This window comes from Rattus norvegicus, chromosome 8 (assembly GCF_036323735.1).
Source record: "Rattus norvegicus strain BN/NHsdMcwi chromosome 8, GRCr8, whole genome shotgun sequence".
NCBI lineage: Eukaryota > Metazoa > Chordata > Mammalia > Rodentia > Muridae > Rattus > Rattus norvegicus.
Window position 1 is genome coordinate 10,318,699 of NC_086026.1, and position 18,333 is coordinate 10,337,031.

Below are 18,333 nucleotides of genomic sequence, written 5' to 3' on the forward strand. Positions count from 1 at the left end.
AACTCATTTACCTCACTTCAGCCACACGCACCTTTCCCCAGCTACTCTTCTTACCTATTTGAACGCTGCTTGGAAAGGCTCCCATGGCGAGTCCCCAAAATCCAGAAAACAACAAGACAATCTGCCTGCAAATAATCCTCATCTTCTTTGCTCCTCTCTCTGGCGCGCTCTCTTTTCTCTTTCTCTCAGTCTTGCTAAAGGCTTTTCAGAGAGGCATTGAAGACGATGGCGCTAAAATTCAAAGAAAGAGAGAGACAGGGAGAGAGGGAGAGAGGGGATGAGAGAGAGAGAGAGAGAGAGAGAGAGAGAGAGAGAGAGAGAGGGAGAGGGAGAGGGAGAGGGAGAGGGAGAGAGGGAGAGAGGGAGAGAGGGAGAGGGAGAGAGAAACGAGAAAGAAAAAGAGAAAGGTTTGTGTGCTTTGAGGTTATGACAGCTTCCCCTCAACAATCCATCGCCAGCTGCCAGATGTTTCCCGCAGTCTCCATAGCCCTGGGGGAGGTATTTTGTCCTGCTGATAATGTTCATGCAGAAGATGGTGGTGGCGGGTCTAGCTGCAGCTCTGCTCACAGGGATGAGACATGCGCTCTGTCTGTGGCTCACTTGCGCTCCCCTGCTCACATCCACACCGACATGGGCCCCACACGCGCTCCGCAGCTGGCAGCCGATCGGCGACCCAGCTACACTATCCTGAGCGCCTCCCAAGCCTCGGTACCAGAGCGCGCACTCCCACTACCGGCCCCTCGCCTCTCGCCCCTTGTCCTTTGCTCCTTGGTCCTCGCCAGCCCCCCACCCCACCCCCTCTTTCCCCAAGCGGGTACTCACCAGATCGCCCAGGTTTTCTGGGAGGCTCTGGTGCGAGTCCACAGACAGAGGATTTTGCGTACACTCCAGTATCTGATCCCCTTTCTCCTATCTTTGCCTGTTTGCAGAGGGACCGGCTCTGGAGGTGGGCACCCCTCTCCAGAACCACTCTTTTTCTTTTTATGCCCTCCAAATCGCCTTTGGCTTCTTGGTTGCGCTTGGCAGGAAACTAGCCCGGGGGGCCGGGTATGCCAGCCCGGATCCCGGGCTGGGGGGTTGAAGAGGAAGTTAGCACCTCCCCATGGTCTCAGTCCCCTGCCGCATCCTTGCAGGCTTGAGGGAGGACAGGCTGCCTCCCGGCTCCTAGCTCTTTCCACTCAGCCTAGACCAGCCTTGCCCGCTTCTGTCATTGGGTTGCGCGCCCTCGCGCGCGCGAGCGCGCACGAGGGGGGACTCTATTCCTTGCTGCAGCTGCAGCTGCAGCAAAGATTTCTCACCAGCAAATAGCCAGGGAATCTGCAAAGCCCTTGACTGTAATGGATGCCGGAAAGGAAAGGTGTTCAGCGAAGGAGAGGAGCAAAGAGGGGACCAAGGCAGCCCCGGGGTTGATGAGGATGGGGTCCAGGAGGGAAGAAATGGAGGAGGTAAGGGTGGTGAAAGTCAGCGAAGTTTACACATAGTAGAAAAGGGAGGTGTGTGTTAGGTGGTGGACAAGGGAGAGAGAAATCAGAGACCTCTAATACATGTTCTTTAAAGGGCACTAAGCAGAATCAGGAATTAACATTGAGAAGCATAAACGTAAAAAAGCACTTGAAGGCTGCAATTTATTTCTACTCAGTGATTCACCCAACAGGATGCTCTTTCCTGCAGTGTGTGTGTGACATGTGTGTGCCTGTGTGTGTGTGTGTGTGTGTGTGTGTGTGTGTGTCTGTTGTGGTGAGTGTATTTTGTGTGTTGTTGTGTGTGTGTTCATACACATCTCCTTTGCTTGTGGGTTTGGAAAACTCACTCTACTCGAAGTTACCTCTAAGAAGACATGCCTTTTGCAGACCATGTCAGCAAGTTAGTTTGAGTTTATCCAAGAAAGTGAAAACGAATTACCCTAGGGTTTTAGGAATATTGTCACTTTGTTCACAGAGTCCCCTTTAAAATTGTCATTTCATTGGCTGTCACTTTATGGAAAGAGGCTGGGACACCTCCAAAGGAGGTGATTGTAGTACCTGTAGACAACGTGGAAGATAGCTTTCTAATGTCCTGTATATGTTTTGAAATTTCCCAATACAAAATAATATGTCATGTCGTAAGGAGAGATGACAATAACCTGAGTCTTCAATAATGTTCTTTAAAGGACAGGGGGGAAGGCCAGGAGACCTCAACCCTACTTAAAAACTATAGACAACTGAGGAGAACTGGGAGTAAGAGAGATTGGCTTCCCACAGAATAACACACCAATCGGTTGTCTTCTGGCAAACAGATAGCTCTGAAAATATACATAAAAGTAATATTACATGGACTGAACAGGTTTATGTTTATCGAGAGAGAGAGAGAGAGAGAGAGAGAGAGAGAGAGAGAGAGAGAGAGAGAGAGAGAGAGAGAGAGAGAGATCGAGAGAGCGCTGTGGGATGTTTGAGGGAAGACATGGAAGGGAGACGTAGTAATTAGAGTACAATCTGAAAAATGAACAAAAAGAAGTTAAAGAAAGTGGAATAGCAACTCTCATCATATTTTTAAGAGAATAAAGAAAGTGCTTGAGTGTGTCTGATATAATGTGTAAAAGGGAAGGTGATGGCTTATGTCAAATTGTAGCAAGAGCACTACCTGGTAAAAATCTTCTTCAAACATGTGTTACCTTTATCTCTTCAGGTTACCTTTCTTCTCCTTGTTTCATTTCATTAAAATTGAATAGCATCCAGGCATATATGTTTATTTGGTTTTGAGTGATATTTATGATTTATTAACATAACTGGTATGACAAATAGCTAATTTATATATTTATCACCTCAGTATTTCTCATTTTTGTTTTGAGAACATTTGATATTTGCTTTTATGATTTTGAATTCACATGCATGTAGTCAAAAGGAAAAACTTCAATATTGTTGGTGGGATACAATTCACTGTGGCCATTGCAGTAAACTCAGTGAAGATTCCTCAAGCAACTAGAAATTGAACTCCCATATCTTACATGTCTTTTTGTTACATATGACCAGTGACCTGCTTTGTAGTTTGGAGCAGATATTTTAAAACTTTTGCTAAAACTCCAGAATGTTCTTCTGTTTCCTCAATTCTTAGTTTGCTTTTAAAATCACATCTTTAAAAAAATAATTCCATATCCGCATTCGTGTTACATCTCAGCACAGATTGTAATGACAAAACCAACCAAATTCTAAGTAATTGGATTGCACAAATCATATATTGTCATTTTCGTTTATGAGGCTTTAGTCTTGCACAACAGGGATTTGAAATGTTTTCTTTTTCATCTTTTCTGTGTGAAACCTAAGGCTGAAAACAATAGTATTCTACTTCTGTTATAAGAGATAATAAAATAAGCTGCTCAAAATTTATTCTGGGTTGAAATTAAATTAAAATTTCAAACATACTAAATAGTTCAAGTTACCTTCTACTTTGATCACTTTCGGTCCTTGCTGATGAGCAGAGGTGATCACTGACTTTTCTCAAACCTGAAAAGCTGAAGCATTCACAATTTTTAACAGGGGCACTGAGTAGGATGGATGGAGGACTGGCTTTTTATTCTTTATAGAGCTGTCACACAAATTAGTAAGCCTGTAGGTACATTCTTTTTTTTTATCTTTATTAAATTGGGTATTTCTTATTTACATTTCAAATGTTATTCTCTTTGGTTTCCAGTCCAACATCCCCCTAATCCCTCCCCCTCCCCTTCTTTATGGGTGTTCCCCTCCCCATCCTCCCCCCATTGCCGCCCTCCCCCCAACAATCACATTCACTGGGGGTTCAGTCTTAGCAGGATCCAGGGCTTCCCCTCCCACTGGTGCTCTTACTAGGATATTCATTGCTACCTATGAGGTCAGAGTCCACGGTCAGTCCATGTATAGTCTTTAGGTAGTGGCTTAGTCCCTGGAAGCTCTGGTTGCTTGGCATTATTGTTCATAAGGGATCTCTAGCCCCTTCGAGCTCTTCCAGTTCTTTCTCTGATTCCTTCAACGGGGTCCCATTCTCAGTTCAGTGGTTTGCTGCTGGCATTCGCCTCTGTGTTTGCTGTATTCTGGCTGTGTCTCTCAGGAGAGATGTACATCCGGTTCCTGTCAGCCTGCCCTTCTTCGCTTCATCCATCTTGTCTAATTGGATGGCTGTATATGTATGGGCCACATGTGGGGTAGGCTCTGAATGGGTGTTCCTTTTGTGCCTGTTTTAATCTTTTCCTCTCTATTCCCTGCCAAGGGTATTCTTGTTCCCCTTTTAAAGAAGGAGTGAAGCATTCACATTTTTATCATCTATCTTGAGTTTCATTTGTTCTAGGCATCTAGGGTAATTCAAGCATTTGGGCTAATAGCCACTTATCACTGCGTGCATACCATGTGTGTTTTTCTGTGATTGGGTTACCTCACTCAGGGTGATATTTTCCAGTTCCAACCATTTGCCTACGAATTTCATGAAGTCATTGTTTTTGATAGCTGAGTAATATTCCATTGTGTGGATATACCACATTTTCTGTATCCATTCCTCTGTTGAAGGGCATCTGGGTTCTTTCAAACTTCTGGCTATTAAAAATAAGGCTGCTATGAACATAGTGGAGCACGTGTCTTTTTTATATGTTGGGACATCTTTTGGGTATTTGTCCAAGAGAGGTATAGCTGGATCCTCAGGCAGTTCAATGTCCAATTTTCTGAGGAACCTCCAGACTGATTTCCAGAATGGTTGTACCAGTCTGCAATCCCAGCAACAATGGAGGAGTGTTCCTCTTTCTCCACATCCTCGCCAGCATCTGCTGTCACCTGAGTTTTTGATCTTAGCCATTCTCACTGGTGTGAGGTGAAATCTCAGGGTTGTTTTGATTTGCATTTCCCTTATGACTAAAGATGTTGAACATTTCTTTAGGTGTTTCTCAGCCATTCGGCATTCCTCAGCTGTGAATTCTTTGTGTAGCTCTGAATCCCATTTTTTTAATAGGGTTATTTGTCTCCCTGCCGTCTAACTTCTTGGGTTCTTTGTATATTTTGGATATAAGGCCTCTATCTGTTGTAGGATTGGTAAAGATCTTTTCCCAATCTGTTGGTTGCCATTTTGTCCTAACCACAGTGTCCTTTGCCTTACAGTTTTGCTTTGCAGTTTTATGCAATCCCATTTGTTGATTCTTGATCTTAGAGCATAAGCCATTGGTGTTTTGTTCAGGAAATTTTTTCCAGTGCCCATGTGTTCGAGATGCTGCCCTAGTTTTTCTTCTATTAGTTTGAGTGTATCTGGTTTGATGTGGAGGTCCTTGATCCACTTGGACTTAAGCTTTGTACAGGGTGATAAGCATGGTTTGATCTGCATTCTTCTACATGTTGACCTCCAGTTGAACCAGCACCATTTGCCTAAAATGCTATCTTTTTTCCATTTGATGGTTTTGGCTCCTTTGTCAAAAATCAAGTGACCATAGGTGTGTGGGTTCATTTCTGGGTCTTCAATTCTGTTCCATTGGTCTATCTGTCTGTCTCTGTACCAATACCATGCAGTTTTTATCACTATTGCTCTGTAATACTGTTTGAGTTCAGGGATAGTGATTCCCCCTGAAGTCCTTTTATTGTTGAGGATAGTTTTAGCTATCCTGGGATTTTTGTTATTCCAGATGAATTTGCAAATTGTTCTCTCTAACTCTTTGAAGAAATGGATTGTTATTTTGATGGGGATTGCATTGAATCTGTAGATCGCTTTTGGTAAAATGGCCATTTTTACTATATTAATCCTGCCAATCCATGAGCATGGGAGATCTTTCCATCTTCTGAGGTCTTCTTCAATTTCTTTCTTCAGAGTCTTGAAGTTCTTATTGTACAGATCTTTTACTTGCTTGGTTAAAGTCACACCGAGGTACTTTATATTATTTGGGTCTATTATGAAGGGTATCGTTTCCCTAATTTCATTCTCGGCTTGTTTCTCTTTTGTGTAGAGGAAGGCTACTGATTTATTTGAGTTAATTTTATATCCAGCCACTTGGCTGAAGTTGTTTATCAGCTTTAGTAGTTCTCTGGTGGAACTTTTGTGATTTTTTTAATTTATTTTTATTAGATATATTTCTTTATTTACATTTGAGACTCATTTCTCAGATGACTCTGGCCTGTGTCAGTTGAAAGTTAGAAGTAACTCCTTGTCAGATTAACACACAGCATGTGATTTTTAACCATAACTCTTCATTCCTTCCGTAAGGCATGCCTACAAGTAAGACTGAGACTCCTTTCTCAGAAAACTCTAAGCTATTTCAACAGTAAAAGTTAATCAGGAGAGACAGAAATCTGTTTTAGAAATTGTAAATTTAAAGCTTACAGAGTTTAAGTAGCTAGCTAACCACACAGTATTAGAAGTATAGCAGGCTGGGTTGGATCTCAGTGATAGATTTCCCAGCTTCCATGAGAATCTGTGTTTATTTTTAGAGAGCTTCTCTAACCTATATGAGGCTCTGTGTTTGATAACTAGTATTAAAAAAGAAAAGGAGAAAGGCAAGTAAAGAAAATGAAATAGAAGAGATAAATAGTAGAAAATGAAAATTATCTGGATGCTATATACATGACTTTGTATGTGTGTGTAAAATCAGATACTTTCCTTTGCTCAAATTATACTTTTCTTGATTCTGATTTAAATAGAAGTTTAAATAATAAAGATGAGAAAAACCAGTATATTTGTTTTTTTGAAGAAACTTTAGCAATGTGACAATGTAATTGCTAGAGTAATAATTACTTATGACAGTTTTACTAAATCAAAATATTTGCTTTATTGCCAAGGAAAAAATATGAAAAAAAATAAAGAGATAAAAAAATTTCTAACTATCCAAACTAGTTCATTTGTCCTATTATTAATATTAATGCATCCTAATTTGTTGGATTCAAATCTTATCCTGAGTATCCCACCACTGTCCACTGCTCCTATTCTTTTTCTACCTTCATCTTTAATACCTAAGAAGATTGAATTGTACGTATTTAATCACACTGCATCCTTTTCTTGAAAATACCCTTGGCTGTGACTGAATGGATTTTGAGTAGTCCTTTTAGCTAAAATAATACTTCAGAGGAGTGATTCCTTCAGTTTCAAGATGGTTCTGCCTACAAAGTCTTCAGGCTTCTGGGCAGTGTTGTATGATGAGCCTTTTCTATTCTCATATATTGTCCACTGCAAATTACATTCACCACAAATGAAAATGTTCAGTAACTACTATCTATATATACATAATTCAAATAGATTTATTATTCAGTAAATTTATTTTATTTTAGAAGATTATGAAAGCTTGTGCTAATAAGAACACATGATTGCATGGATTATAGAACTCTATATTAAAGTAGATGCATAGCAAAAAATTTCTAGTAGTAATTTTTGGGGAAAGTTGCAATCACGTGTGATTTTTCATTTTGATAATTTTATCCTAAGCAATTAAGTTTGTTGTTCTAAGCATGATTTTTTGTTCACTGTTCTGCTGCTGTGAAAAAACACCATGACCAAGACAAGTCTTACAAAAGAAAGTATTTAACTGGAGGATAGCTTACAGTTTCAGAGAGTCAGTTCATAGTGACCATGGTGGGAAAGAGATAAGCATGGTGTTAGAGCAGTAAATGAGAGCTTTATGTCCTGATCCACAGGCAGCAGGCAGCAGACAGAGAGAAGGGGAGACTGGACCAGGACCTTTGAGTTCTCAAAGCCCATCCTAGTGACATACTTTTTCCAACATGTCCATAACTCTGAATCCTCTAATCTTCAAATAGTCCTACTCCCCAGTAACTGAGTACTGACATATATGAGTTTAAGAGGGCTAGTCTTATCGAACCCATCACAGTGATGGTTGTTTCAATGGCTTTTGAAGGCTTTAAAATCATTACATCAATCAATAATTAAAGATTTTTTTAAACAAACTAGTACATTTTAATCTGTTACACATAATTCCTTGTGGGTTATTTTATACAGATAGAGGATTTATTGTTTAAATATTAAAATGATACAGGAGCAATCTTTTACTAAAGCTTTACTGAATAAAAATGATTTATAACCACAGAAAGTAAAAATATCAGATATAAGTGAGGAGAATATTTCACAGCAAATGTATAGATTCATGCATAAATGAGAAAAGTGGGTTAATGAGGAAATAATAAGTACAAAACTGAACATGCCAAAATGCTTCTAGAAGCAAATGTTATTGTGGGCACATGGTCTTGATTGGAGATGTGTCTGGCCTCTTAGAGGCTTGAAGTGCCAGGGTTGGGGGATACCTGGGGAGGAACCCACCCAAACAAAGGAGAAGGGGAGGAAGCAAGGTTTGTGGGAGGGAGTGACTGGGAGAGGAGTATTGAGTGGAATATAAGCAAAATAAATTAAATGAAATTTAAGTAATCTTCAGGAAAATAGTTAAAGAGGGCATTAAATGGGCAAAGAAATATGAATATAAGGCAAGTGATAAAAAATGCCTTGAAGATGGGTTCTACACTTTTCAGTAGTAAATTGCAAACATTTTATATATTTTGTTGTTCTAGATTCACAGTATATAGGTATGGTGAAGTATATAGGTATATGGTCATAGGTATGGTGAAGCACACATGAAGTCTCAACACTGAAAAAGGAAAATGTATTTACCACCTCAATGAGGTACATGGTAAGATCATCTCAAAAATAGAAGTCATAAAACTTCAAACACAATGACAATAGCAAAATATACTCAGAGTCATGTAGTACGTGAGGTATACTGCAGAAAAAGATACACGATAAGAAGTATCACAATGTACCTTCTACTGCATGACAAACTTTAGCATCGCATAGAAATGAAAACAATATCTATTTTATTTTTATTGTATGTTTTAGCAAAATAAAAATTTACATTTACAGCAATATGTAAGCACTTGTGCTTATACATTACATAGAGATAGTTTTCTCAATATATTTAGACAGGGTTCCATGGAGATATTAAATCAAAAGGTTATAATAAAAATAATAACTGTTTTTTTGATAAATTAACAGTATTTATTATTTTATTGAAAACATGGTTGGCTTTACAAGATATTGCCCTGGGTAAAGACACTTTCAAGCTTAGTGTTTGATACATTGAAACTGTTTAGTAGAAATGGACTCCCTAATGTTATCATCTGACATACACATGTGCTCCATATACACAGAAGGCTGTATATACATGTACACACACACACACACACTCATGCAAAGAGACAAAGAGAAGAAGCACAAAAAATTTTAAAAGTACATTATTCTAAAATAATCCTATACTTTATTAATATAGCACCACATATATATATACATATATATATATTACTTATTTGCTTCAGTGATGGTTTTAATACCCATCAAAGCCAAACACTCACTGAAAGTTTTCTGTATTGTGTTTATCCAATAACCTTGATCGTTAATCCAATGTTTCTATGTTTAAATTGTCATTTAATTATTTTTACACTGATTTCCTGAATTCCTTGTCTTGGTTCTAGAAGAAAGTATGATCTTTTGAATATTATTGCTTTCATTTCTGGAGTGTATGTCTCTCATTATCAGACATGTTTTAAGTGACAAAATCATATGATAGACAAGTCACAAGAACTAATTTTCAGAATGACCTTTTCATTTCTGAAACAAGAGTTGTTTTTCCCAAAATGTGTCTAATGATAACTTACTACTTCCAGGAGGCTGGAAATTTAAAGAAGGTGTTTTCAGCGAATATTTTTAGTTTTTAACATCCAAGTCAGCTAACCCCAAATGTCATGCAACTTCTACTCCAGGAGAATATGGTGTGTCTTCTGGCTTCCATGGGTAGGTACTGCAATCATGTTCACTGACTTCTCTCAGAGATACATGTATATACAGAAATAAAAACACATGTAATTATGAAAGTATTGAAATAATTTTATCTATGTGCCTACTACTGAATGCATATAGACATAAAATTATTTGATACATCACTTTATATTTTAATGACATAATGACATATTTAGAACACTGAACTTAAAAAAAAGCTTGCCTGCAGTTTTAAGCACTTTGCCTTAGGTATAAAGTTCTCATAGCATTCTTTGTATTCAATGTATTTGGATTATTCTAGCATTAAATCTTGTTTGTAAAATTTACTTGATCTCTATCTTTAGCACACGATTGTCTATTCAATGACAAACTTTGTTTATAGATGTTGGTGATAAAAGTGTCACTCATTTATTGATAATCATTCACACGTTTCCAGAGTTATTAACTAATTCATCTTCCTTAGCTGACATCTGTAAAATGTCATAGCAGTAGGCATGCATTTTGGACTTAGTTTTTCTCTGTTTCCTTAAGGATGTATTCATGTATGTGCATGTGAGTATATTTTACACATTTCAGGTGCTTGAATAGGTCACAAGAGGTTGACATATCTCCAAGATCTGGAGCTACAGGAGCCATGAGCTGTTAATGCAGACTCTGGGAACCTACTTCATGTTTTTTGGCAAAATAGTAGTCCTCTTAACTACTAAGTCACAAGCAAATTCTATTATATTGTGCATAAACATAAAATAATCCTTGATTTACAAGAGATGCTCACATTCTAGGGGATTCATTCACAGCCTGCGAAGCCCAGCTGGGCAGTCAGGTCTCTGGTTCTTTGTTTTCAGTAAGTTGGGCTAGATGTCAAGCTCCATTGAATACCAAATTCCACAGCCCTCTGTTGTTGTATACAGTGGTGAAGCTGGTGTGGTATATGGGACAGTTTGCTACAAATGCAGACAGCCACAATACAGGCCATTTTTGTCGTTGTCTTAAGTACCATGTAAAGCAATGAATATTTTATTCATCGTATTGACAGAGCAGAAAATTCTATAGCTCACTCACATCTTCCTTACAAAAGTTAAGCACATCTAATGCAACCCCCGTAGGACTGGACAAAGAGTCCAGGAGTGTGGGATGATGTCACAGGTGAGGCAGGTACAAGATAAAAGGAGGCCTTTTATTAGACGAGAAGGAAGGATGGGTGGGAGAAAGTTTAAAGAAAAAGGAGGAGACTGGAATGGAAAGTTTGAATGGAAGATGAGGTAGAGACAGGAGGGACAGGGAGAGAGGCCGTGACAGGACAATATGGCAGGTGATGTTAAGATTCTGCTCTGTGTATTTACAGGTTGTTATTAATGTTCTTAAGGAATGGCTGGTACTGGGCTTTGTATGTTTAGGTGGGCAATTATATCTTATCAATTGGGTCAAAGGTTATTGTGTTGTGTGTTCTTTTAGGTGACAGTTCGAGTGTAGGAAAGTGTGTGGTGTCTAGAGAGTCTGGGCCGCCACGGAATTGGGATGTGTGCTTCTGGTATGGAAACTGCCTTGGGAACTAGATAGCAAGAAAGATTGCTGCTAGTCTCAGAGAGAGGCCTTTGGCAGTGTGATATGGGATAGAGCAAAGCAGGTGAGAGGCTTTGTTGACTGAAAATTAAGATATCCAGCAGACATCTTGGGGCACCTAGTGGGAATAAAAGACAACCTTACATTTTTTAATTTTTATATTTTTACAACAACATAGGAGCTCCATTTTCCATCTGTCCTCACAAGGACAGAGGTCAATGTTTTATGAGTACTATTAAAAACTAGTGATATTAGTGATGTTAAGATCTTAAGGTAAAGAAAGCAACATTCATGCACACAAAATACACAAAGACTGAGATACTTCAAACAACAACACAGAAAAATAATAAGGAACATAATGGAGGTACAAAAATTATTTCTCTGAATATTCATGCATAAGTAAATAACATTAAATGATAATTCTATGAAGAATACACCCTGCTTAATACTCTGTTTTCATTATGTAATTTAAAAGACTTCACTGGTAGTTTATGTGCTTACGAGGAAGAACGATTTATTAGCATGACACTAGTTCAGATCTGTGTTAGATTTGTGCCCCTGCTATCACAAGTGGCACTAGGCTAAAACCACTGCAATATAAAAATGATTTAAAGTAATTAACTAAGTGACAGTCTTCATGGTGTCAATGCATGCCATTCCACCTTAAATTCTAACACCTTTACATGAACATGATGATCTATTCACTAAGCTGTTACAGTCCCACAGTGACCAGAGCTCAACCACCGGGGGAGGTAAATGCTTTTCAATTATTCACGAATTGTCTGGATATCCCACAGAGGAGAGAATAATTAAGAAATAGATTAACCTAAGCCACAGAATGTAGAACTCTGGGTTCAGTTATGAAAATGACAGTTGTCAGTAAGGCTGCTCATTCAAATCCTCCTTGTTTTATCCCAGCCTGGTTATCTAAGTTCTTGAAATGATCCCTGTTAATTTCTTCTTTGGCAATTTGAAGGGAGAAGCTACTGGTGGTAAATCTTCACCATTCTAATTATTTACACACACACACACACACACACACACACACACACACACACACACTAAATATCTGCTGTAGATATTTAAGCTAAGTTCTCTAAAACTTGACCAACACCCGAACAAGATGGACTCACATGGTTATGTGGTTTATTGGCCTGGACTGGTGATGCACAGATATTTTTAACTAAATGGAGTGGTCCACCCTGTATGATTTTTTATGAAGTTGTGCATCTCACTTTTATATATGTTGTTCAGTGCTCTGTTATATTTGCTTGCTTACAATTATTCAGATCACTAAGGTTAAAATAGTCTGAGGTCTGTATTTTGAATTTTTATGGTTTTCTCCTTTGTATTTTTATTGGTTCGCTCTACCAGAATGAAAGGAATCCCATAGAGAGGAACAAAGGGTGGGAGAGCATCTAGAGGTCACTCAGGGAATCTGGCCTGCACACCTGTCTCTTGCTCTTTACTTAGCTGCATTTTCTGAATTCTAAAATGTGTTCTATTTTTTTCTTTATTTTACAAAAAATAGATACTTTTTGTCAAATATATTCTGATCCTGGTTTGTCCTACCCAGTTCTTCTGAATATTACTCCCACCTTCCCTCCCATTGGATTTCATGCTCATTGGAAAACAAACATGAATCAAATAAATAACATTAAAATAAAAATAAGACAAAACAAGAACAAAAAACCCTCAAAAAGAAAGAGTCAAAGTGAAAGCACAAGATATACTTGTAGATGAAGAGACACATATGTTCATCTACACAGGATTTCAGAAAAACACAAAGCTGGAAGCCATAATATATACAGAAAGGACCTATTTACAGCTAGGCACAGGTCCTACCCTTAAGAGTATTATATTCATAGAGCAGACATGAACATGATTGAACAAGGGTCTCTGTAGTAGCACAAAACTTCGATAGGGTATAGGGCCAGGAGTGGTATAGCTGCATCTTGGAGCAGATCTTTTTCCTGCTTCCTAAGGAACAACCACTCTGATTTCCATAGCGGCAGCACAAGGTTGTACTCCCATGAGCTGCAGATAAATGTTTTCATTACTCTACATCCTCATTTTCATGAGGTACCATTTGTTTTATTTTTCTTGGCTATCCATGTTAGATGAAGTCTCAAAGTATTTGTGATTTATTTGCATTTCCCAATTGGTTAAGGTTATTGAGCATTTCTTTAAGTACTTTAACTCATATACACAAGTTTTTTTTTTCTTTTGAGAATTCACTGTTTAGATATATATCTTACTTTTAAGTGAGTTGTTCGTTTTTTCATTGTCCAGGTGTTTTTTTAGTTCCTTATATATTTTAGATATTAGCCTTTTACTGTGTGGAGTTATTGTTTAGGACCCACATAAAGGCAAAGCTGCCCATCTGCTACATATGAGTGAGAGGGTCCTAAGTCCCAGCCCATGTATATTTTTTGGTTGCTGATTCAGTCCCTGAAAGCCCTAATGGTCCAGGTCAATTGAGTCTGTTGGTCTTCCTGTGGAGTTTCTATCCCCTTTGGGGCCCCAAATCCTTCCTCCCATTCTTTAATAAGAGTCCCCAAGATCAATCCACTGTTTGGCTGTGAGTGTCTCTGTCTTTCTCAGTCACCTGTTGTGTGGAGCCTCAGAAGACAATATGTTCCTGTCTTTGTCAGACATTGTATTGTTTTATTTTGGTTTTGTCATGGACTATTTTGGTTTCTCTATCTACAATGATTGAAAGTTTTGCTGGGTATAGTAGTCTGGGTTGACATCTGTGGTCTGTTAGGTTCTGGGAGGAGACCCAGGCCATTCTAGCTTTTAGACTTTCAGATGAGAAATCAGGTGTAATTCTGATAGGTCTGCCTTCATATGTACATTTAGTATTTTGATTATTATGTAGTGGAAGGATTTTCTTTACTGGCCCAATCTTTTTGGTATTCTATAGGATTCTTCTGCATTTGTAGGAATTTCTTTCGTTGGTCAGGGAAATTTTTTTCTATGACTGTTGAAGATGCTTTCTGTGCCTTTGAGTTGGGAATACTTTTCTTCATCTATTCCTATTACTCTTTTTTATATATATTTTTATTAGATATATTTATTTACTTACTTTTCAAATGTTATTCCCTGTTTCCTGTCCATAAGCCCCATGCGCCCCCCTCCCTGTTACGGGTATTCCCCCATCCATCCACCTTAATGCCCCGCCCCCACATATTCTCCTGGACAAGGGGTCCAACCTTGGCAGGAACAAGGGCTTCCCCTTCCACTGGTGCCCCAACAAGGCTATTCTCTGCTACATATGCAGTTGGAGCCCAAGGTCAGTCCATGAATTGTCTTTAGGTAGTGGTTTCGTCCCTGGAAGCTCTGGTTGGTTGGCATTGTTGTTCTTATGGGATTGCAAGCTCCTTCAACTCTTTCAACCCTTCCTCTAAATCCCCCCAAGGAGATCCTGTTCTCAGTTCAGTGGTTTGCTGCTAGTGTTGACCTCTGTATTGAACATGATCTGGATGTGTCTTCAGGAGAGATCTTTTTCTGGTCTGTTTCAGTATGCATTTTTTTAGCTCCATCAATCTTATCTAGTTTTGTTGGAGATATGGGCCACATGTGGGGCAGGCTATGATTGGCAGTTCCTTCAGTCTCTGCTCTAAACTTTGCTTCCATATCCCCTCCTATGGATATTTTTGTCCCTCTTTTAAGAAGGAGTGTGAGCCTCTGCATTTTGGTCATTCTTCTTGAGCTTCGTTTGATCTTGGATTACATCTTGAGTAGTTGGCACTAGGTGATTTCCTCTTGAGTCTGGACTGTGGGCAGAGGGTAGTCTCCTCTGACTTCTTAGGAGTGTCCACACTTATGAGGGTTCAGCTCTCACCCCCATGGGATTTGGGTGCAGGGATCTGTTTGGCCAGTTCGGCTCAGTCCTGGGCACAGACCAGAACCGTGGGTACTGGTGGTTGACTGTTCGTATATCCCTGTGTCCAGAGGCACTGTGCAGTTTCCCCTTGGACCACGGATATGGGCAGAGGTGTGCAGAAGTGGCAGTCTGTCCTCTGGTCTCAGGATGTCTGCACTTCTGAGTGTTCAGCTCTCCTCCCCATGGGATTTGGGTGCAAGGAACTGTGGGATGGTATCAGTTCACTTCTGAGCAGAGCCAGACACAGGAAGTGCCATGACCCAAATGACTTCTGCATCTGTTTGTTGTGAATCCACCAGTCAGGTCACTTGGTAGCAGAAAAATTCGTCTTAGCTCTGCTCTCAGGTGTTTTGGCGCTCCTGGAAACTGTCTTCCAGCTCTCGGTGCGGGCAGGAATCAAAGGGTCCTGCCCTGATTTCTCCTAGGTTCTTGACCCAGGTTGCACAGTTGGCACTAAGCGATTCCCTCTTGGGTCCTGACTGTGGGCAGAGGGTAGTCTCCTCTGACTTCTCAGTAGTGTCCACACTTCTGAGGGTCCAGATCTCTCCCCCACGGGATTTGGTGCAGGGAGCTTTATGGCTGGTTCAGTTTGGTCCTGGGCACAGACCAAAACACACACACACACACACACACACACACACACAAACACACAGACAATTTAAATTTTGATATCACATTAGTGAAAGCAGGCCATAATTTTTTCTTTACTCTGTCTTTAGCAAAATGATCTATAGTCCTCTGATTTTCCTAAAAATGCTACCATTTTGATTTACTTTACAGATGATCAACACTTAGTTCTGAATATGTGCCACATTGTTGTATGTTGATTGGTGCCTAGTTGGATGTAACTTTTGGTTATAATGAATAGTACAGGTTTTGCAGTAGTACGTTGGATTTGATTCTTTCAGGTATACCATGAATTGTTACAGCAAGCTATATCAAAGACTGATTTTTAGTTTTATACGGACTTTTCATATAGATTTCTAGAAAAACTGTACTAGTTTACACTCCTATCATCAGTAAATATGCTATTTCATTTCTGCATATTCTAGCCATCATAGTTTTCTTTGATTTTCTTGATGATAATCATTCCACTCTGGAAAGAATGAATCTCTAATAGGTTTTAGTTTTCATTTCTTCCCTGATTGGTAAGGGTCTTAGAAACTTCTACAAAGATGTATTGGGCATTTGAATTCTTGTATTTATTTTTTTATTGGATTTTATATTTACATTTCAAAAGTTATTCTCTGTCCCAATTTCCCATCCATAAACCCCTATCCCATCTCCCTCAACCTTCTTTTATAAGGGTGTTCCCTTTTCCAAATGACCCACAAATTCCCATGTCCCTGCCTTGACATTCCCCTACACTTGAAAGAAAATATTTGGACCAAGGGCTTCTCCTCCCATTGGTCCTAAAAGAGGCCATCCTCTGCTACATATGCAGCTGAAGCCATGGGTCTGTCCATGTGTACTGTTTGGGTGGTGGTTTAGTCCCTGGGAGCTCTGGTTGGTTGGCATTGTTGTTCTTATGGGGTTGCAAGCCCCTCCAACTCCTTCAATCCTTTCTCTAACTCCACCAATGTGGACCCTTTTATCAGCTCAATGGTGTACTGCTAGCATTTGTCTCTGTATTTGTCATGCTGTGACTGAGCCTCTCAGGAGACAGCTATATCAGGTTCCTGTAAGCATGAACTTATTGATTTCAGAAATATTTTATAGGTTTGGTGACTGTATGTACATGAGCTGGATCCCCAGGTGGGCAGGCTCTTAATGGCCATTCCTACAGACTCTGCTCCAAACATTGTCTACATATCTCCTCCTAGGAATATTTTTCTTCCCCCTTTAAGAAGGACTGAAGCAGCCACACTTTGGTAGACCTTCTTCTTGAGATTCATATGGTCTATGGATTGTATCTTGGTTAATCTGAGATTTGGGGCTAATATCCACTTATCAGTGAGTGCATACTACATGGGTTTTTCTGTGATTTGGTTACCTCATTCATGATGATAGTTTCTGGTTTCATCCCTTTGCCTATGAATTTCATGAAGTCATTGTTTTTGATAGCTGAGTAGTACTCCATGTTGAAGGGCATCTGGGTTCTTTCCAATTTCTGGGTATTATAAATATGACTGCGATGAACATAATTGGGCATGTGTCCTAGTCACATGTTGAAGCATCATTTATGTATATGTCCAGAAGTGTCATAGCTGGGTCCGCAGGTAGTACTGTATCCAATTTACTGAGGAACCTCCGACCGATTTTCAAAGTAGTTGTACCACCTTGCAATCCCACCAACAGTAGAGGAGTGTTGCTGTTTCTCCATATCCTACCAGCATATGAGGTCACCTGAGATTTTGATCGTAGCCATTCTGATTGGTATGAGGTAGAATATCCAGGTTGTTTCGATTTGCATTTCTCTCATGATTAAGGATATTGAACATTTCTTTAGGTACTCTGCAGCCATTCAATATTCCTCACTAGAGAATTCTTTGTTTAGCTCTATACCCACTTTTTATAGGGCTATTTGACTCTCTGTAGTCTTACTTTTTTAGTTCATTGTACATGGTAAATATTAGCCTACTATCAAATGTTGGATTGGTAAAAATCTTTATCCAACCTGTTTGTTGTCATTTAGTCCTAATGACAGTGTTCTTTGCCTCACAGAAGCTTTCCAATTTCATGAGGTCCCATTTGTCCTTTCTTGATCTTAGAGCATAAGCAATGGGTATTCTGATCAGGAAATCCCCCACATGCCCATGTGTTCAAGGATCTTCCCCATATTTTCTTCTATTACTTTGAGTGTATCTAGTTTGTTGTGGAGGTTCTTGATCCACATGGACTTGAGCTTTGTACAGAGCAATAAGAGTGGACTGATTGGCATTCTTTTACATGCCTACCTCCAGTTGAACTAGCACCATTTGTTGAAAATGCTATCTTTTTCTCTCTGGATGGTTTTACCTCCTTTGTCAAAGATCAAATGACCATAGGTGGTGGGTTAATTTCTAGGTCTTCAATTCTACTCCATTCCATTGATCAACCTGCCTATCTCTGTAACAATACCATACAGTTTTTATCAATACTGTTCTGTAATACACCTCGAGGTAAGGGTTGGTGATTCTACCAGAAGGTTT

The 18,333-nt window shown here is 39.4% G+C and overlaps 1 protein-coding gene across 12 annotated transcripts in view; it reads right to left on the minus strand.

Moving 5' to 3' along the window:
• Gria4 (glutamate ionotropic receptor AMPA type subunit 4) overlaps nt 1-1,323 on the minus strand; it is a 474,601-nt gene extending 473,278 nt beyond the window's left edge. For 9 of the 12 annotated variants that reach the window (XR_010053935.1, XR_010053936.1, XR_010053937.1 and 6 more), the window contains exons 1-2: nt 823-1,323; nt 55-231 (exon numbers count right to left, since the gene is read on the minus strand). Coding sequence is in view for 9 of the 12 variants with exons in the window: in XM_063265032.1 (XP_063121102.1) it covers nt 55-142 (88 nt within the window). In the remaining 3 variants the exon portion in view is untranslated. The remainder of the gene's footprint in view (nt 1-54; nt 232-822) is intronic. The other 3 variants (NM_017263.2, NM_001113184.1, NM_001113185.1) reach the window with 1 other exon arrangement.
• Nucleotides 1,324-18,333: the final 17,010 nt, after the last annotated feature.